The sequence below is a fragment of the Pistacia vera genome, unplaced genomic scaffold (genome assembly GCF_008641045.1).
Source record: "Pistacia vera cultivar Batoury unplaced genomic scaffold, PisVer_v2 Contig632, whole genome shotgun sequence".
NCBI classification, from domain to species: domain Eukaryota; kingdom Viridiplantae; phylum Streptophyta; class Magnoliopsida; order Sapindales; family Anacardiaceae; genus Pistacia; species Pistacia vera.
In genome coordinates, this window is record NW_022196482.1 from 150,250 (window position 1) to 172,000 (window position 21,751).

The window sequence follows — 21,751 nt, forward strand, 5'->3', positions numbered from 1 at the left end:
TTTCGGGCCAAATTTGAGCCTGATAGAGTCTGAATCTGGAAAATTGTTAAACATATGAATTATAGCCCTTTAAATTATATTTCTGGTCGTTCAAGAATCAGCACAATCAGAGGTCTACAGCTCAAGTTATGGAAGAAATACAGAAGCACATCCAAAGACATTTTTCTTCAGTTCCCAGCGTACTTTTCACTATTTCAAGCCAAGTTTTCACCCTTGTCCAGTCAGAATTAGGAAAAACCCAAAACATGGAAGTTGTAGCTCTTCTTCTTAGCTTTCCAAAGCTTCTAAATTTAGGTCATTCCGAGTTTCCAAACTTAAGTTACACAATTTACGCTCAAAACTGTCATTTATGCTCAAAATCATCGTTTAGGCCTGCAAAGACAAATTAATAGAATTAGGTAGTAATTATGGCCAAAAATAAATGAAAAGTATCCTAAATCCTATCAAAATTCAATGCAAAATCACAGTGTAAAATATGATTATCATCAGGCACTCAGATGCGTTCTGAAGTGGAAATTGTGGGGACTTTTAGACTTGTTCTAATTCTAATTATGTATTGGATCTTGATAATACTTTTTATATTCCATTGTTTTCTAGAAATTTAATTTCTGTATCCAGACTCATGAAACTTGGTTATGCATTTACTTTTAGTAATTCAATCTTTGAAATTCTAAAAGATCACGTTACTGTTGGATATGAAAAATTACTTGATGGTTTGTATAAGTTTGATCTAGATCCTGCACTTGAGCATAGTCTTATGACTATGCATGAGGATAATGGCAGCAAACATTGAATCATTAAAGAGGACTCCTCTAAGTTGTGGCATAAGAGATTGGGATATATCTCTATACAGAGAGTTAAGAGGTTGGTGGATGATGGAGTTTTACAAACAGTTGGCTTCACTGATTTTAATAATTGTATTTGTTGTATAAAGGGAAAGACAACTAATAGAGCTACAAAAAGAGCTAGAAGGTGTACAAATAAATTAGAGATCATACGTACATATATATGGGGATCTTCTCTTATACCTAGTCTAAATGGACAGAGATATTTTATCTCTTTCATAAATGACCATGCTAGATACATGTATCTTTACCTTTTGTTTGATAAATCAGAGTCTATAGATGCCTTTAAGGTATTCAAAGCAGAGGTAGAGAAACAAAGTGAAAAGAAAATAAAGGTTGTAAGGTTAGATAAGGGTGGAGAATATTATGGACGATATACAGAAAATGGTCAAATGCCAGATCCTTTTGCAAAATTTCTTCGAGAAGAGGGTATTGTTGCATAATACACCATGCTAGGAACACCACAACAAAATGGTGTGGCGAAAAGAAGAAATTGTACCCTTATGGACATGGTAAGAAGTATGCTTAGTACCTCTAATCTTCCATTAAAGTTTTAGAGTGAAGCATTAAATACAGCAGTATATGTCTTAAACGGGTTCCACCAAAGGTAGTTCCAAAAACTCCTTTTGAATTATGGGTTGGTTGGAAAACTAGTTTAAGACGTCTACACATTTGGGGTTGTCCTACAGAAGTAAATGTTTATAATCCAAATGTGAAGAAATTGGACCCTAAAACTGTAAGTGGATATTTCATTGATTATCCCATGAATTCCAAAGGGTTTAGATTCTTTTCTCCTTCTCACACACCTAAGATTGTCGAAGCTAGAAACACAAAATTCCTTGAAGATCTTGAATTCAATGGGAGGGACCTTCCTCGTAAAGTGAAGTTTGAGGAAATTAGGGAACCGATTTCATCTTTTCAAGATAACCAATTGATTATTGTTCAAAATGATCATTCAGATCATTTAGAAGATCAATTGACTTAAGATGAACAAATTCCTAGTCAGTTGCACCATGAAGATTTAACTAATTAATAATGATACTGTTGTCTAAAATCAGTATAATATGGATGAAATGGTTGAATTAAGAAGATCTTCAAGAGTAAGGAAACTAGCGATTTCTAAAGATTATATGGTATACCTTCAAGATACTGGTTTTGATGGTTAGTTAAATGAAGATCCCACTTCATTTTTACAAGCCATGAATGGAGAAAAATCTCTCATTTGGTATAATGCCATGAAAGAAGAAATGGAATCCATGGACAAAAACCAAGTTTGGACACTCGTCGAATTACCACCAAGAGCAATAATTGTTGGTTGTAAATGGGTCTATAAGACCAAAAGAGATGCTTTTGGTAATATCGAACGATATAAAGCAAGATTGGTGGCCAAGGGTTTCACACAAAAGGAAGGCATCGATTATAGTGAGACTTTCTCTTTAGTTTCAAAGAAAGATTCATTAAGAATCGTCATGGCATTAGTAGCTTATTTTGATATGGAGTTATATCAAATGGATGTGAAATCAGCCTTCCTAAATGGAGATCTTGAGGAGAAGGTATACATGAAACAACCAAAAGGTTTCTGTAATGAGGATAAGCTAGTATGTAGGTTGAATAGATCTATACATAGACTTAAGCAAGCATCTTGTCAGTGCTACACAAAGTTTCATAATGTTAATATCTTATTTGGTGTCATTGAGAATATTGTGAACCAATGTGTTTATCTTAAAACTAATGGGAGCACGTTTATCTTCTTAATTCTATAAGTGGATGATATTTTGCTTGAAAGCAGTGATTTGGGTCTACTTCATGACACTGAAGGATTTCTTTCTCAAAATTTTGAGATGAATGATATGGGTGAAGCCTCTTATGTCATTGGCATAAAGATTCATAGAGATAGATCTAGAAGGTTTTTAGATTTATCTCAAAAGACCTACATCTAAAAGATTTTGGAAAGTTTTCGAATGCAAAATTGTTCACCATTGCCAGCTCTTGTTGTTAAAGGAGATAAATTCAGTTTGGAACAATGTCCAAAGAACTCATTGGAGTTCAAAGAGATGAATAAATGAATAAAATACCTTATGCTTCAACCGTAGGAAAACTCATGTATGCTTAGGTCTATATCAAGCTTGACATAGGGTATGCAATAGGAATGTTGGCAGATATCAAAGTAACCCACGCCTTGAACACTAGAAAGCTGCCAAGAAAGTTATGCATTATCTACAAGGAAACAAGGATTATATGCTTACATACAGACACTCTGATCATTTGGAGGTGATTGGGTCTATAGACTTGATTTCGGTGGATGTAAAGATTCTAAGTCTACTTCTGGATATATATTTATGCTTGCTAATGGTGTCATATCGTGGAAAAGCACTAAGCACAATATAATTGCAACATCCACAATGGAAGAAGAATTCATTGTGTGCTATGAGGCTACATCACAAGCTTTATGGTTGAGAAACTTTATATCTGGTTTAAGAGTTATCGACTCCATTGCAAGACCATTAAAGATTTATCGTGATAACTTGGTTGTTGTTTTCTTCTCAAGGAATAACAAAAGTAGTAGTTGCAGCAAACATATAGATATAAAGTATCTTTCAGTTAGAGGTCATGTTAAAGAGCAAAAGGTGGATACCCAACACATCAATACAAAATTAATGGTCATCGATCCCATGACCAAAGGATTTTCAGTTAAAGTATTTAAGGATCATGTGGATCGTATGGGTTTCATTAGTTCATTTGATGTATAAGTTAGCTTTTATGTTTGTATCTATGACCTTATTCGGATATTTTGACATATATATTTTATCTATTGTATTTTGGTGCATATAAAGTTAAATCTCAAAATTAAAGTGGACCACGAATGACTAATAGGAAGTTCATTCATAAATTTAAGAAACTCATAAAGTACTTATATAAAATATCATGCATTGTAATAGATGGTAGAGAGTATTTGAAAGAATTTGAGATGGGTCTGACTCCTCACCTAATAAAGTCTTGTTGAATAGGAGGATTACCCCCCTCTTATAAACCAGTAAACTTGAGCATGCCTAGTTAATATAGGACTCCAACACTCCCCCTCACGGTCAAGCCTATATGTTGGGTCATGCCTGTTGATGGAGATAGTTGCTGGCTTTAACTCCTCACCTACTAGTCAAGCACTCAGCTCAACTAGGCCTGACTCTGATACCATGATAGAATTTGGGGTAGGCTTGACTCTTCACCTACTAAGGCCTTGTTGAATGGGATGATTACCCTTTCTTATAAACCAGTAGACTTGACGTGCCTAGTTAGTGTGGGACTCCAATGGTATTTGAAGGATATGGCAGCCATCATTCATGTATTGAGCTTTTATGTAAGTAATGTATGCTATAACTCATATTATGGCCATATTCGGATTAATCACCTATGCAGTTATTTTCAAATTGTGGCATGAGGCCAAGTGGGAGAATGTAAGACTTCATGTGGCCACATGCTACAATTATGCAGTTGAAGTTAGTTTAAGGATAAGTTATTTAACTGCCTATCTTAATCCTTGATAGGAGGTTAAAGACAGTTTATGGGAGCTATCTTGGTCCTTAGCCTAGCCATTTATAAGGATATCATCTTCTCCATAAAAGAAATATCACACAACACAAAATTCTGGAGGCATAGGCTAGAAGACATCTCTCAAACACTCTCTCAAAAATTATCTACATCTTTGATTCATTGTAATCCATGTTTGGCTTTCTATAACAATTGAACAATATAGTTGGAGATAAATGTTTAAATTCCACATTATGTATATATGCAATATTTCACACAACGACCACAATTGTTAGTCAAAAGCATAAGTCTAATCTAACAACCAACATGGAGGGCTCTAAAAAGTTTGAAAATTGAATTTATAATACGGGTAAATTTATAATTTTAACATTTATTTAAAGGATAAATGTGTCAATTCATGATGTTTGTTAATTTTCATGGTCAGAGGGAGGTAAATGATAATTTTGCCACAATTGAGAAGAGATTGTAATAATTTATAATATCAAGGATCTTTTTTTATTCTTGAAATTCATGGAAGTCACAATAATTTGCCCGTTTTTAAGGGAGATTGCCTAGAATTTTGTATGGACATGTGCCTAAGGATTTGGAATTGTGACTTGTTAGGGCATCTCCAACCCATGGTAAAGAGAGGCTCCAATCCAGCGCCATTTTTTGCACCAATTTGGTGCCCATGTACAGTGCCACGCTAAATTTGGTGTAGCACTATTCATGCACACCAATTTGGCATGGCACTATTCAAAAAGTATAATTTTTTTTTTTTTGTTATTTGTATTTAAGTTAATTTGATTATTATTTATATTAATATTCATAATAATATATTCATAATAATTATATAATTCAAAAATGATGAAAAATTAAAAACAAAACTTTATTCAATGCAAATATTAAACTGCAATAACTCAAAATAAAAATTAACACTAATTTAAAAACACTAAAATTAAAAGAAAATACAACATAAACTAAAATAACAATTTAGTATTCCGGTAGATTAGTTTTGAATCTTCTAAGATAATCAAAATATTAGAAAGAACTAGAGTTATTTTGAGATCCTTGACCTTATTGTTGAGCTCTTTTTTGTATAATTCTTGATTGCTCATTTTGAAAAAACTCACGTAGGCTTGGATCGGTTATGGAATTCAAATCCTTTAATAAAATTTTGTTATCTTCTCGATATTTTGCCAAAGCCAATTTTTTAATTTGGATTTCATAATTTTGTGCCCTAGCTGAGTTGCCCTGATTGAAAATAGCAGTGAGCTGTTGATTTTCTTCTTGAATAGTTTCAATATTGTTTGAAACTTCTTCATCATTTTTCCTTTTTAATTTTGCTTTCTTCACCCTAATGGGTTGTTCCATTCAGCTGAACTACCCCTAATATCTTCATCATTTATGTTTAGAGAATATGACAACATGTTACAAGACACTGATTGGTGAGACTTTGAAGTGGGAGTCTCTGATTCTTGTGATACAAACCTACCGGTTTGCCTTTGAAATACTTCTGCGGTGTTAACATTATCTGTAAATTTTTCAATATCCTTAAGTATAGGCCACACATGATCAAATCTGAAACCTTTCTTGTAACTTTTATCTTATGCTAGTAACATTTTGACTTTTGGAGTTTGGAGTTCTTCGATCCACGTGGTCCAAAAAAAAAAATTATTTGCAATGAAACAAGAAGGATGTATAAAAGATGTGGAATATGTGTTTGGAGTTCTCCAATCGTGGTTTGCAATTGTGGCAGGACTGACATGTTTTTGGGAAAAAAATGTACTACATGATATAATGACTGCGTGTATTATTATGCACAACATGATAATCGAGGATGATCGTAATATTGATGCATCGACTGAGAATCAGATAGAAGCGCCAACTCCCAAAATTGAAATTTTCGTAGATGAAAATGTCCGATTTCAAAATTTTCTTGCTCGACATAGACAAATCAATGATACAGAGGCTCACCATGCTCTTCGAAATGCATTAATTGATAATTTGTGGGAAGAATATACTAATTCGAAAAATTAAATTACTATCAATATAAAATTTTATTTTTGTGTTGTTGTTGTCTTTTTTTTTTTTTGGGTATCATTTTGTATTAGATGTAATGTTTTTTTAAATTAAATGTAATATTTATTTGATTAAATAAATGCTTAATTTTATTAGATTAGTATAATTTTTAAAGTAATTATTATTTAATAAAAATACCATTCATAATATTTAATTAATATATCCAAAAATAATTAGTGAAATAGATTAATTGTTGGTTATTACAATAAAAGAAAAAGAAAGAGAATATTCTAAAGAATATTCTTTTTGGTGTAATGAGTTAGAGATGCAATAGTATTTTACACAAAAAATCACACTAATTTGGTGTGAAACTTGCACCAATTTGGTGCAATGGGTTGAAGATTGTCTTATGCAAGCTCCAGCCCATGCCAACATGTATTGGGCCGGCCCGCTGGGTTAAGACTTAAAACTAATGGTTAACACTATTCAGGTGCTAAGACTAAGACATACTCTAGCGCTGCTAGTGTAACCTAATGCCCGAGTAGGGCATCCAACCACCCATGACCAAACTGACCAATAAAAAATTCCAGGAAATCAAAGTGAAAAACTTCTCACAGAATCTCAAGTCTCGTACAACGAGAGAAAAGAAATGGGGAGAACCAGGCTAATAATTACTCCAGTTCTTCTCTTCTTGTTGTTTCCTTTGCAAGACCCTTTAGTTCAGGTAATTAAATACGCATAATTATTAAATATTACAAATCATATATTTCTTCAAGCTCATATTCAATCCCATTATATATTACTGAATTCTTTTCTTTCCCCTTTCATTTTGTTTAATTTTATGTTGGAGGGTCTTGAAGAACCAGCTGCCAGGTAATGCTTCTTTCTTAATATTTCAATTGAAATTTGAAATTCGCTCCTACATATTTGTTTTGCTATACTGACAACTGAAATGATTTACTGGGGTTAGAGAGTTGTAACTCAATTAGTTATTTGTTTTGTATAGAAATCTTAAACAAGAGGCGGGGTTGGCTCATGAAGTTCATTGTTCAAGAGAGAGAAGCAGGGCAGCCTGGGATATCATAGAGGAGGTAATGCTAGTAGACAATATTTTATGAAATAATTCATTGACTTCAAACTATTGGTGTGATGGCTTTCTTCTTGTGTAGTATTTGATGCCGTTTGTAGAGCAAGAAAGGTTTCAAATTTCGAATAAGTGTAGGCTTCATCAGGACAATGATATGTTCAGGGATCAAGAGCAGCACAAGATTCATGTCGATATAAACGAATGGCGGTGTGGATATTGTAAGAAAAGCTTCCGCGCTGAAAAATTTCTTGATCAGCATTTTGACAATAGACACCACAATCTTCTTAATGTTGTATGTGGTCCTGGTTCCTTGACTTTTGATCAATGTTGGATTTATTTTGTTATTACACTGTGACATGATGGTTTCATTTTAGTTCATTTGATCAAACCCTAATTGTTACTTGTTACTTCGTGCTTATTCTTATGTTTTCCTGGAATACATGTTTTTAAGTAAATTTAAGCATCACATTGTAAGTTAGCTTGATTGAGTAGATAATAGACATGGTTTTCACAATTCTATTTTAATTCTAAATATTTCAGAAAACTATCATCGTAGATAGATTTAATCAAAATATGATTGTGAAATGGAAAATTATATTAGTCAGTACTTTTTATTTTATAACATGTATTTATTCAATTTCGGAAAATCTTGTCTATAATATACTTTGTTGATCAGGCTGCTAAATGTTAGTAGATTATGACAGTAATTGCTCATGCTATATTTAGTGATTTCAAATAATTCTTCAATTTCATGATGTATAACTAGATTAATGAAATTCTGAAAGAATTGTATGCCAAATGATACTCAAAACATGTTTCCTTTTAAATAATTTAAAAGTTGTTGTTGCATAAATGAGTGTAACAGCATCTTAATGTGATGTCTTTTAGCCTAGTAAAAAGAAATTAATTCTGTTAACCTGAAACTTTTAAATGAATTCAGAGTCACAGCAACTGTTTGGCTGATTTATGTGGAGCATTGCATTGTGATTTTGTGATGAATTCCAAGTCTTCCAAAACCAAGTGCAATCCTGCAGCTGTTGCAAGGAATCGCCACCTTTGTGAGGTCGTGTCTACTGCCACTTCCTTGCATTTTTTATTCCAGTATTTTGTTTTCATTTATTTTTAACCTTCTTTTTTTTATTTTTTTTATTTTTTTTTTAAATTGCAGAGTCTTGCCAACAACTGTTTTCGTATTAATCAGGGTCCCTCAGCAAGCCGTCTTCATGGTATTGTTGTTCTGTAGCTTGTAGAAGATGTTTTATTCCCTCTGTCATTTTACTGACAGAATTGTGTTACACTGGAAGACTTCTTTCTCTTATTTAAAACAATATGTATGTTCATTAGACAATTACTAAATTTATCGTGGTGATTTTCTCATGTACTTGTAGAATTGTTTTTGCGACAATTTTGTGATGCTCACACTTGCCCGGCAAAAAGAAAGCTGTTTCCTAAAGGAGGCAAGGTAAGGTTTGATATTTTGCTGCCTAAGATAGAGCTATGATTTTCCAGCAAGAATTCACTCTTGTTTACTATCATAAATATTTATTAAGACCATAGTTCATTTGCTCATTTGGGTTGCCAAAGGAACTATGAGTAAATTCTGATGTTAGCTTGACCTGTGAGTTTAAACTTTCAGGCTAATGCTTTCCATATTGGATTTGGTCTATCTTGAATAAACTTTAACATTCCATTTAGTTTATCTTACCTGAAAAATTAAATTTATGCTTCATATTTAACATTTATTATTCCTTTTTTCCATTTTTCAGAAGCAAACGAGTATATTCTACCTGGCTATTTCCATTTTGACTTTGATGCTGCTACCCATATTCTATCTTATTGTTTATTTGTATCAAAGGTTTGAGCTCCGGTTTGTTAATTTCTCATTCTGGCCGAACTTTTTGTACGAAAGTCCATCATTTTTTTCTTTGTGCGTTGCAGAGAAATGAGAAGGGGAACCCAAGAGCTCAGGCGAATCTCTCAAGTTGGCCGGAAAACAAAACCCTCATAATTGGTACTTTTTTCTTCACCTTGTGAGGTTGTGTATGGACTCTGATAGTGAAATGAAATATATAGTCCAAGGCACTGCAACAAAAGTTCATTTACATTTTTCTTCTATTGAAGTAAATTTTTTTTTTTTATTATTATAATAGTTTAATTGAAGTGATACTTAACACTTATTGCATTTGAAGAAAGTTGGACATTTTAGAGGATAAAAAAATGTTAATGGTGGATTAAAGTAGAAGAAAATTGCTCTTTATGGTTAACAATGCTGTATATTCCTGGCTTTGTAATATTTTCATAATCTTTTGTAATGTTACCCATTATAGTGGTCCGATAGCCTTTTTGAAGTAGATTGTCATGCTTTAACTTTTAATCCTTCCTATGTATGTTGATATTGGATCTGGGTTTTCATTTATACTTGGCTGCATTAGAGCTTGTGTAAGCACATCATTCATGCTGATTGTTTGCTGCGTGTTTCTATTGTGTGCTACTCTTCGAATCTATAATTAGGTGAAGGACAGAAACTGATATCAAGATGTACGATTATGAAGATCTGTATATCAAGTTGACTCCCATCTATAGATTACCCAGAACAACTGCCTGTCATCTGAAGGTTCAAAAGGGTAGAAATTTTTGAGAATTCCATTTGTGAAATTTCCTTCAAATTCCTGGTGTAACCTTTCCTCTCCGACTACGCGGGTTTGTAATGAATACAACAAAAGATGTATACAAATATTTATTCTCTTGATCAATGAAACTTATATTTGTCATTTGCAGTCACTTATGACTCTGCTCTTTGGTAATTTCTGTAGCATATTTGTATTGTAACAATTACAAAAGTGCTAAATTATGTTTTGAATGGATGATGTACAATCCCCTCAGTTAACTCCTTTTCCTTTAATTTTCTTCTTTAAGGTAAAGTATCTTGGGAGAATTTAAGCGGGAGATTAGATTAAGCCCTATAATACTGGTAATTGACATCACAATTGTTGGTTGTTTAGCTTTTCATATGTCTTTCCCATAACAAATAAAGTTTCATATAAATATCATGATATTATTTGATCAATGTCTCGTAATAGATTCAATATGTCAAAGATCAAGCTCAGTTCAAGGAGGCCTATATTGGCCTTACCTAAACTCAAATTTTATAGGAAAGTTAACCATAGATGTTTCCTCATAACATGCTTTTATTAGTTTGTTTCACGGGTTATATGGTCAACGAAATTTATGCTAGATTTTTTAATAAAATCCATCATTGTATTTAGACACTCTTTACTTCTTCCCAGAAACTAAATCAGAATTAATTAGTGAAGTGATTTAGTGCATTGCCGTTGCCTCTCTTCTGTCGGTCCAAGTGCTTACACATATCGACATTGTAAGGGGATTGCTATTCAAATACCCAGGTCTAGAGATCTAAAAATGGTTAAAACCAATGTCCCTGCATGCTAAAACTTAGAGATGAAAACGAGAGTTTGGACAAAAGTTAAGAGCTAAATTACATGTGAAACGTAAAAGTACTTTATAAGATTTACTTACGTTTGTATCGATATGTCAAAACCATAACATCGAATGGTATATCAAATTTATTCATCAGACCCAAGAATGGTTGTCATGAATAATCCATGCATTAAAGTGGTCTGCTGCCACCCTTGATCGAGTGTTGTGTTCACAAAAATTGTCGAAATTCAATCAATCAATCAATAACCTGATTGCTCGTACATCCAACTTTGGAGGAGTTTTTTATTTGAAGTCATTGGCACGCAAAAAGCTTACACAAAGACTGATATTTACAATAAAATAACCTTGATGCCTGGCCTATATATTTGCTTGCAGCTCTTTAACAGTAACATTTAACATAGGTTATTACAGATTCTGTATGAACTTTGGAGACAGTTTTTATCAAGTGTCTAGCTTGACTAGATTAATGGCTTCTTGTATTGTATCAACACCTACACCTCTTTCTTCGGCTTCTGGTTTCCAATGGCGTAGACTAATTATGTCACAAACAGCTACCAGAAGAATAATCATTGCACAAAATCCAGTACGGTGCATTACTAACTGTGAACTTAGAAATTCAACAGTCTTTAGGCGATCAGGAAACTACCAACCTTCCATTTGGGACGATGATTATCTGCAGTCATTGACCTGTCACTATACGGTAATCAAAATCGATTCTTTCTCTTCCTTATTCCCTTATGTGCCTATATAAATTTGGTCTTTACTAGTTAAAATCTTATTTCTGTAGGGAGATAAATACACAAAACAAGCAGAAAGCCTGAAGGAAAAAGTGAGGACAATGATTAACAAAGTGGACAAGCCATTGGATCAACTCGAACTGATTGACAACTTGCAAAGACTTGGATTGGCATATCACTTTGAAACTGAGATAAACACCATATTGCACAGCGTCCACAATTGCATCGATGATAAATGGAAGAAAGAAAATCTATATGCAGCCTCTCTTGAATTTAGACTCCTCAGGCAACACAATTATTACATTTCTCAAGGTAATGAAAGTTTTTCAATCTCTGCAGTCTATAAATTGAAGATAGAAAAAATCAGTGCAGTGTATCATAGTATTAACTTTTTTTTATTGCAGAAACTTTTAATAGTTTCAAGGACAAGACGGGCAGTTTCAGGGAGAGCCTTTGTGATGATATCAAGGCAATACATAGCTTATATGAAGCAGCATACTACGGCTTAGAAGGCGAAAGCATCATGGAGGAGGCCTTTGAGTTTACCACTAAACATCTCAAAGCTCCTGATAAGCATGCCTTGAGGCTTCCTCCGCATTGGAGTGCACCAAGATTAGAGGCAAGGCGATATATAGATGTATATGAGACAAGCGAAAACAAGAACCCCCTTTTACTCAAGCTCGCTAAGTTGGATTTCAACATTGTGCAAGGAATGCACCAGCAAGAACTTAAGGACATGTCAAGGTTAGGTTTCCTGAATTCTGATTTCTTATGATTGTTTAGCTCGAATATCGTCAAATTCCCTACATAAGCTCCAATGAAATCTTCCATAAATAGCTCTATATGCTTCAACGTTTCTTTGGCTTCAAATTTTCCTAAACGTTCCAAGTTGATTTGTTCTGTTTCGACTGTAAAGGTGGTGGAAGAATAATGGTCTTGGAGAGAAGTTGAGTTTTGCCAGAAACAGGTTGGTATCATCATTCTTATGGACTGTGGGGATAGCATTTGAACCTCAGTACACATACTGCAGGAAAATGCTTACAAAAGCCATTGCTCTAATTACGGTAATTGACGACATTTATGATGTCTATGGCACCTTGCCTGAACTTGAGTTATTCACTGATGCTGTTGAGAGGTTGGTGGCAAAAGTTTTCTTTGTTTAAATGGTAAGTAAAACTTCATAAAATAATAAATAACACCATGGGTTTTCCTTTGGCCAATTTATCAGGTGGGATATTAAAGCAATGAAACAGCTTCCAGATTACATGAAAATATGCTTTTTGGCGCTTTACAACTCTCTCAATGAAATGGCTTTTGACATTCTCAAAGAACAAGGTTTAGACGTTGTGTCAAATCTACAAAAAGCAGTAATATACCCGTTCTCCTGTTGCACTTATGATGTTATATATATATATATATAAATCTCTATTGCGGCCATTTTGAAAATTTTTATATGAAGATCAAGGGTAAGTGTTTAGACACTAGCTTACAAAATTCAAAAAGTAAAATCAATGTCTAGTCGTTTATCCTTGGCCTGCACGTAAAAGGTTTTAGAACATTCACACCTGAGAATTTCCCTACATACACATATATATTATACATTGAAATGTTGTATCTAATATTGCTAAACCATTTGCATCAGTGGGTAAATTTATTACAATCCTACCTGGTGGAAGCAAAATGGTATCACAGTCGATATACACCAACGCTCGAGGAATATATGAAAAATGCTTGGATATCGATAACAGGACCTATAATAGCAGTTCAAGCATATCTGTCTGCAGCAAATCCGATAATAGAGAAGGAATTGGAATTTTTAGAAAACAGTCTTGATATATTATACTGGTCATCAATGATTTTTCGCCTTCAAGATGATTTGGGGACTTCATCGGTAAGTAAATTTTACCATTGTCTACCAATTATTGTGTTGAATATTCTTTTAAATTTTCTATGAAATTATTGTGTTTCTGTCAATTATTCAGGCTGAATTAAAGAGAGGAGATGTTCCTAAATCAATCCAGTGTTACATGCATGAAACCGGTGCCTCAGAGGAAGCTGCTCGTGAACACATGGAGAATCTAGTGAGGCAAATGTGGAAGAAGGTGAATGTATGCAGAGCTGCAGATTCTTCCTTATCTAAAACTAGTACTGAAATCATATTGAATCTCGTCAGAATGTCGCATTGTATGTATCAACATGGAGATGGGCATGGTGTTCAAGACAAAGAGACCATGGATTTTGTGTTGTCATTGCTATTTAAACCCATCCCCTTATAGAAGAAAATTATATTTTTGCATTAATCATTATCTCGTAGTAATGCAGAATAATTTTTAAGGTGTGTCAATGGATTTCTTTTCATCTCTATGAAAGAATCAATAAAATTTAGATTAATTAAACCTGTACATTGGATAGACTATTTCCAATTAATCTGTTGTTATAAATTAAATCTTTACTTCCGAATTATGGTAGAATAGCATAAATTATTAGATACACTATAGTAGCAGTCAAATTAACTACAATTAGGCTTGTTTGGAATTGTTGTATTTTTTAAATTAATCGCTTTTAGCTTACCTTTGGAAATAATCAACTTCAAAAATAATTGGAATGTATTTGGTAAATCTAATTTTCTAAGTTGATGTGAGTTTCAAAAGTTATTAATGTGTTTATTGAATTTAGCTTTTAAATTATTGTTACATGTAATGACTAAAAAGGACGTAGTTTAATTATAAAGTATTTTATAATTATAAAACCATATTTATAAATATTTGATAAGTGTTAAAAATAATATATTAAAATAATTTATAAAATTAACATCTAATTTTTTTTCAAAACTCTCTTTCACTGAACTGCCACGACCAACGACTACTGGTCGTCGAAAATCGTTGCCAACGGTGGCGCATCTAGCAACACCACTGGACTCTCCTAGATTAGCATGAGTCGATCTACGCAATCCCGATGAAATCAATAGGATCGAAATTGGTGTTTAGCCGTAGGAGGCACAGGAAAATGTTTACGTGTCCTGCGGCTAAATGCTAGCTCCAATATTATATTGGAGACTCCACCGAGATCATGTAGATCAGCTCATGGCAATCCAGAAGATCTCAACGGTGTCTTTGGATGCACTAGGGGTCAAACTGATATTTATGTTTGGGATTGATTTTGTCACTATTTGTCACTTTTTATTTGTGCAAGAACCGAAATGATATTTGCCAAATTTACTATAAAAAGAAATGCAAGAGTTGCAAAATCAAGGGCCACTCCTTCAAACCCTAGTCGATTCCTCTTCCAGTTCCTGCGACTCCAACAACGATCTTCCTCCCTAAACGTCGGCCAGTCTTCATCTCTTTCATTTTCATCATCTCCTCATTGTTTCCACCGCTGGCCGCGCGTTTTTTGGTCTCATGCCATCACGATTGTTTGACTTCCTGGTGACAATTTGACTTCCTTTGCTATGATTTGTCTTTTCCAACCACTGGCTAATCGATCCACTGTGACGCTAAATCTTTCTGGTGTCGTTCCACCTCTTTTTGTTGCAAGTCATAGTAGCCTACCATCGGTTGTGTCTCCTCGTATTCTTGATCATGCCTCTCCACCTTGCAGCCGCCAACCAATCATCTTCTTCTACTATGACGTTCCATCTACTGCCAATAGCTTGTTTTCCTTATGGCCAATGACCATTCAATTTCCTCTACCTCTGTTACTTCCACCATGAGTGGCTGAGCTCTTGGTCGCCCTTTACGATGAAGGTCAGACCAAGATCAACGAGTACAACTCCTCTTTAGAGTATTTCTTGACTAGTTGGATTGAGATCGAATATTAGACAAATTGTTTGCATTGGGTTTTGTGTTCAGATTCTTTTTGTTTTTTGTTTTAGCTTGACTACGATACTTTAATATGATTCTGATGCATGATTTGTTTGTATTGTTGATGTCTATCAAGGAATTGGTTGAAATTGAGCTGATTACACATTAAATGTTGATTTGAGAATGTTGGCTTTCAATTGCTTCAATTCAGATTATAGATGGCAATTGTACCCTGATTTTCGGGTACCCAGCCTGTCCCAGCCCATATGAGTTGGGCATTACTCGTTGTTTGCATGGGCTTGGGCATGGTTTTAGGGCTTGCCCCCCGGTACAAACCGGGCTTGGGACAGCCATCCCCAGGCTCGGCTCGGCCCGAGTTTTCATCATTTAAAAAAAAAAAATTATTTTATGTGATTATAATTAACAATCAATTGTGATCTTAGTCAAATCCAATATCTCTTGTCCACCATATTTGTCTATACACACAAAAAATATGGTGATATAAGCAAAAGATACTATTAATTAAGTTAATATGAATGACAAAGAAAAATATATCAAAGATTGTCTATGAGAAAATAAATTATAGAAATTAACATAAGTCAGGACTGGGAGTCACAAAAAGCCCGATGGACAGGGCCTGGGCATTACCCGACATCCCAAAACGGGCTCGGGCCCAGGCCAAGGGGTATCTAGTCCCAACCCGACCCATTGCCATCTCTAATTCAGGTTGCACTCAAGTTAAATTTGCATCCACTATCATGAGCATCCGCTATCAAGATTTCTTTCAAGCTCTTGTCTCTTGCCATATGTATTGAGCATCCACTATCAGGATACCACTTGTTTACTCCTTGCTTCTTTGCCTCAAGACACACGTACAAAATGAAAACATTTATGTACTTCTTGGTACCCAAATAGTATTAGGTCCATGGGAGTTAGTCTTAATCATTCCCTTAGAAATTCAAACCCTTTTTACCACAAAAAGTTTGCACTTCCTAATAGGACATGTGTGTGCTATGACCAACATACTTGCACAAATTACATTTCCTACAAAGTGTTTTTGATTTAAAGGAAGGTTGATGCATTTTTTGAAAAAGATTTTTCATTTAAAAACATGTTATAATCCAAACCTTCTTTGTTGAAAGCACATCTTTGTGAAGCAAGCATTCCATCAAGTCTCTTGCTTCTCAAAGTGAAGTTACTCAAAGTTTCCTTTGTGTTTTCAAGCTCATTTTTTAAATCAATGTTGTCTTTTTGCAAGTTTTCACAAAATGATTTCAATTCATCAACTTCTCTAGATAAACAAATTTTATCACATGAAACACAATCAAAATCTTCCTTGAGTTGCTCATGTTCACTAAGGAGTTTTTCATGTTCATTTTCCAACATGCATGTTTGTTTCTTTAAAACACAATTTCTTGAAGAAACCTTTCCAAATTCTTCCATTAATGACTCAATGCACATTGTTATTCATCAAAGGAATAATGTTCAGAGTCATTTACCTCAAATTCAAAGCCGAATCTCATTCATTGGGCATGAAACAAAGGTTGACTTGCTCTTCATTTGAATCTTTCTCATCACTAGAGCCATCACTACCTATTAGGTATAATAGTTAGTAAGGTTGTTTTTGTAAAGTTTGTAAGTAGTGCTTAGGGTGTGTTTTGTAAAGTTTGCAAGTAGTGCGTAAACGCACCGTTTTGTAATATGCTTTAGTCTCTATATAAGAGACTATTATTTATGTTTTCTTTGTTGAAGAAAATTCAGTTATTAGAATTCAGCTCTTCTTCCAGCTCTAGACTCTTCTCTTAATATTTTATTGTTTTTAATTCTTCTTTTCAATTCTGCTGAAGAATCTTCTCTGATACTGGAGGTATCAGAGCCACCGACAGACGTCCATGGCTAATTTGAGTTTTGAGGTCTTAAATTCTGGTTTGAAGATTTTTAAAGAGCAAGCTGACAGTGCAAATGCAATGAATTCAGTAGGTCATTCTTCTCTTCCATCTCTCTCTGTCAAATTAAGGGAAAAGAACTATAATTACTGGAGGTATCAAATTCTACCTGTTCTGACATCATATCAGCTTGACGGCTTTGTAACATGTGTGAATACATGTCCTTCTATGTTTCTAATTGAGAAGATGATAGATTTTGAAAAAGTTTAAGAAACCTAATCCAAAATATTTTGATTGGAAGAAAACAGATCAATTTTTAGTAAACTAGTTGGTTTCTTCTATTTCCGAATCCATGTTTAGGCATGTAGCCAAGTGCACAAGTGCATATGAGATTTGGAATACATTTGAACTGTATTTTCAATCTTTCTCCAAGGCTAGGACATTGGATTTACGAAATTTGTTTCAAAATACTAAAAAAGAGTCCATGAGTGTTAATGAATATATTTTAAGAATGAAAGAAATAGGTGATGAGTTGGTAGCTAGTGGGGTTTAGATTGGAGAAGAAGAATTCTTGTTATATATTCTGGATGGTTTAGGTCCAGAATTTGATGCCATGGTTGCAAATCTTATTGCCAACAGTAGTAATACCACTCTTCAGGAAGCTCAATTGCTTTTACATAAGCATGAGATGCGCATTGAAAAATAGAACAGTGCAATGTCTAACTTCCATGAGCAAATGACCTCTACACTACTGGCTACTAAGCAAGTCTCAATTGACCTCAATAATGTGTCTTAAATTCAGAATTTCAATAGTGTATCACAAATCTAGAATTCTGGTCCTAGAGGAGGCACTTTTCAGAATACTAGATCTGCTCATTCGATTTGGTGAACTATACACATCATGAAGGGTATCCTCAACAACTTCCTAATATAGCCAAGTACACTACTGCATCACCACCCCGCCACTGCTAACTACCCTCCATCTAGCGATTTTCAGTTTAACAATAGTGGAATGAGAGGCAGAGGTTATTTTAGGCCTATGCTAGTTTGTTAAGTGTGTGGCAAGCCTGGTCATTTAGCTTTGCAATGCTACCATCAGTTTGACTATGATTACCATGGTTTTCAAAATTACAACTCCTCTTCAACTCAGCTAGTTACCACACCTATATCTTCTCCTGTTGTCAACACTCAGACATACCCTAGAAGCTCTCATGATCCAGCTACTCAAGCTCAAGCCCTTTATGCAGCAAATTTTCTACAACCAAAGTTTGCCATCAATTCCTATAAAGGGTTTCATGATTTTTCAGCCATTAGTGTTGCTAGAGATTCCTCACCAAGCTATATTGCTCCAGGATATCAACCACATGCACCTGAACCTCAACCCTTAACTCATCCTGTCAATATGGTTTCTATCAACAACTCAACCGTGGGACAATCATCTTCTACACCTTTTATTTCAACCATTAATCCTCAGGTTGTTGCTACACCACAAACAATAACTGATAAGTCTTGGTACATGGACTCTGGGGCATCAAATCACATGATTGTAGATGCCTCTAACATGATGTTGAAGTCCAGTTATTAGGGGGGATCTCAAGTACAGGTTGGCAATGGTCAATCTATTACTATCACTCACACAGGTATGTTATTATTACCCTCTACTAATTCAAATAGGATTTTATAGCTTCACAACATTTTGTTGTGCCACGTATAGCAAAAAAATCTATTGAGCATATCTCAAATCACTAAGGATAACCATGTGATAGTTGAGTTTCATGTTGACTATTGTTTAATAAAGGATAAACACAACAAGGTTGTTCTTCTACAAGGGATAATGAAGGATGGCTTCTACCAACTTACTTTGCCAACAACTAATGGCTTTACTGTTGGTTCTACATTATAGCCTGGATATTCTGGTTGCACAACCTTTACTTCTCATATAGTTACTTCACCTATTAATAAAAAAGCATTCCTCAGATAGTGGTCACAGCTCTGATGTTAAATGTATTTCAGCTAATAATTCAACACTTGATGAGCCATCGAATGCTTTTTTTCTTTGGCATGCTAGGCTGGGTTATCCTAGTAATAAAATTATTCATAATGTACTTGAAACACTACATGTAAGGCATTCTATTACTGGAAATAAAAAGTTTTTTTTTTTGAAGCTTGTCAATATGGGAAACTACAGTAGTGTCAGTTTCCAGTATCTATTCCAAAGCTTTTAAACCATTAGAAATAGTCTATTATGACCTATGGGGGCCTGCACGCACCTCTCTTATCCACTAAAGGCTATAGGTATTATATTATATTTGTTGACGAATTTAGTAGATATACTTTGATCAATCCTTTAAAGCTCAAATCTGAAGCATTTAATGTATTTACTTAGTTTCACTGCTTTGTTGAAAAACAATTAGATGCAAAACTAAAGTGTTTGCAAACAAATTAGGGAGGAGAATTCAAACCTTTTTTTGGTTACTTACAAACAATGGCATTAGATTTAGGCACCCCTGTCTATATCTTCATCAACAGAATGGAAGAGTGGAAAGAAAACATATAACAATTACTGAATTTGGGTTGTCTCTACTAGCTCATGCTACCATGCCCTTAAAATTCAAGTGGTCAAACTTTAGTACAGCTGTATATCTACTAAATAGGCTTCCTTCAGCTGCTATAGAGTTTGTTTCACCGTATGAAACATTATTCAAACAATCACCAAGCTATATAGATTTGAAAGTCTTTGGCTGCTCCTGCTATCTATTTCTTAGGCCTTACCAAAAGCATAAGTTGTCCTTTCATACGGAGAAGTGTGTGTTCCTAGGATACAGCCTTGATCATAAAGGTTATAGGTGTATGAATTCTTCTAGCCGAGTGTTTATAATGAAACAGGTAAAGTTTCATAAGACAGATTTTCCTTTTAAATCAGGATTCAACTTGTAATGTCTACTATTTCCACTACTGTAGCTCCTGATTATAATATCGTTCCCCAAACCTAGCTGTTACCCAAATCTTCCTTAACCTCTAATTCATCAGCTTCATATTCTGCATTGTATCCAAATACAACTCTTAGATCAACAAATCCCACTACAAAATCTGTTCAGGACTACAACTTGTCTTCTCCACAAGTAGCCTCACCTAATAGTGATCCTTCTAACTTTCATTCTCCTGTGAGCATATTTGAAGTGTCTACCTGAGCCAAAAATAACTCTAGAATTCAACTTGAAGTAGTCCTTCCCATAGCACCTTCTACATCTTCTATTTTAGCTCATGTTAGAATTGAAAATATTCACCCAATGATCACTAGGTCTAAGAGTTATGCTTTTACCAATACAACTCAAGATCTTATCTCCACAAATACTATATTGTTTGAGCCAAAATCCATTGTTGAAGCCTTACAAACTCCTAAATGGAAGGCAACTATGGAGGCTGAATATCAAGCCTTATTAAAAAATAAAACCTGGACCCTAGTGCCTTATGAAGCTGGAATGAATGTTGTTGGCAGCAAGTGGGTGTTTAAAACAAAACTCCACTTGCATGGCTCTTTATCCAAGTATAAGGCTAGGTTAGTGGCCAAGGGGTTTCAACAAACCCCTGGCCTTGACTATTTTGAAACTTATTCACATGTACTTAAGGCAACCACCATCCGCATTATATTGTCTCTAGCTGTGTACAATGAATGGGAAGCGCAACAACTTGATGTAAATAATGCATTTCTTAATGGAGAATTGACTGAACAAGTTTTTATGACTCTACCAAAAGGCTTCACTGATTTATCTAAGCCTAGACAGGTGTGTCAGTTACATAAGGCCTTATATGGTTTTAAGCAAGCTCCAAAGCTTGGTTTGAGAAATTAAAAACTGCTTTACCTAGTTTGGGACTCCAAAATTCTATCTCTGATGTTAGCTTGTTCTTTTATAGAAAGGAATCTCATATAGTCTATCTACTAGTCTATGTAGATGACATCTCGATGATAGGGAACAATAATCAATTAATTGCTCAAGTGGTGACAGATTTGAATGATCAGTTTTCCTTGAAAACACTTGGTCTTGTAAACTATTTTCTTGGTTTTGAGGTCAATAGAAATAGCAAGGGATTGTTGTTAACACAAAGCAAATATGCTCAAGAATTGATAGTAAAAGCTGGTATGCATGAGTCTAAGCCCTGTAACACTCTTATGGCTATTGGAGTTTGACTGGGAAAGGAAGACAGTGATATCTTTGATCAGCCTTCCTTATTCAAAAGCATCATCAAGGGCCTACAGTGTTGAACTTTGTTAACGCCTGATCATGCCTTTGCTATGAATAAACTAAGCCAGTTCCTATAACAACCTACTGCTAATCACTGGACAGCCTGCAAGAGAGTTCTGAGGTATGTGAAGGCACTTTAAATC

At 34.5% G+C, this 21,751-nt stretch overlaps 2 protein-coding genes across 2 annotated transcripts; both read left to right on the top strand.

Moving 5' to 3' along the window:
- The first annotated feature begins 6,928 nt into the window (after nt 1–6,928).
- LOC116111382 lies at nt 6,929–10,285 on the top strand. Its single transcript, XM_031397577.1, has 10 exons — nt 6,929–7,116; nt 7,243–7,265; nt 7,399–7,483; nt 7,562–7,771; nt 8,420–8,542; nt 8,648–8,705; nt 8,868–8,941; nt 9,246–9,334; nt 9,418–9,490; nt 9,991–10,285. The coding sequence occupies exons 1-9, from the start codon at nt 7,042–7,044 to the stop codon at nt 9,485–9,487; spliced, it is 807 nt and encodes a 268-aa protein (XP_031253437.1). The 5' UTR covers nt 6,929–7,041; the 3' UTR covers nt 9,488–9,490; nt 9,991–10,285.
- A 1,093-nt stretch (nt 10,286–11,378) lies between these two features.
- LOC116111384 ((R)-limonene synthase 1, chloroplastic-like) lies at nt 11,379–14,066 on the top strand. Its single transcript, XM_031397580.1, has 7 exons — nt 11,379–11,638; nt 11,726–11,987; nt 12,080–12,419; nt 12,592–12,810; nt 12,904–13,042; nt 13,318–13,566; nt 13,658–14,066. The coding sequence occupies exons 1-7, from the start codon at nt 11,405–11,407 to the stop codon at nt 13,949–13,951; spliced, it is 1,737 nt and encodes a 578-aa protein (XP_031253440.1). The 5' UTR covers nt 11,379–11,404; the 3' UTR covers nt 13,952–14,066.
- The last annotated feature ends 7,685 nt before the right edge of the window (nt 14,067–21,751 follow it).

Bases quoted from the DNA above. Each gene is read 5' to 3' on its own strand.
- LOC116111382 (XM_031397577.1), top strand. From the start codon at position 7,042: ATGGGGAGAACCAGGCTAATAATTACTCCAGTTCTTCTCTTCTTGTTG. The intron at 7,484-7,561 runs GTAATGCTAGTA...CTTCTTGTGTAG, and splicing joins CCTGGGATATCATAGAGGAG to TATTTGATGCCGTTTGTAGA. The intron at 8,942-9,245 runs GTAAGGTTTGAT...TCCATTTTTCAG, and splicing joins TGTTTCCTAAAGGAGGCAAG to AAGCAAACGAGTATATTCTA.
- LOC116111384 (XM_031397580.1), top strand. From the start codon at position 11,405: ATGGCTTCTTGTATTGTATCAACACCTACACCTCTTTCTTCGGCTTCT. The intron at 12,811-12,903 runs GTTGGTGGCAAA...CCAATTTATCAG, and splicing joins TTCACTGATGCTGTTGAGAG to GTGGGATATTAAAGCAATGA. The intron at 13,567-13,657 runs GTAAGTAAATTT...TCAATTATTCAG, and splicing joins ATGATTTGGGGACTTCATCG to GCTGAATTAAAGAGAGGAGA.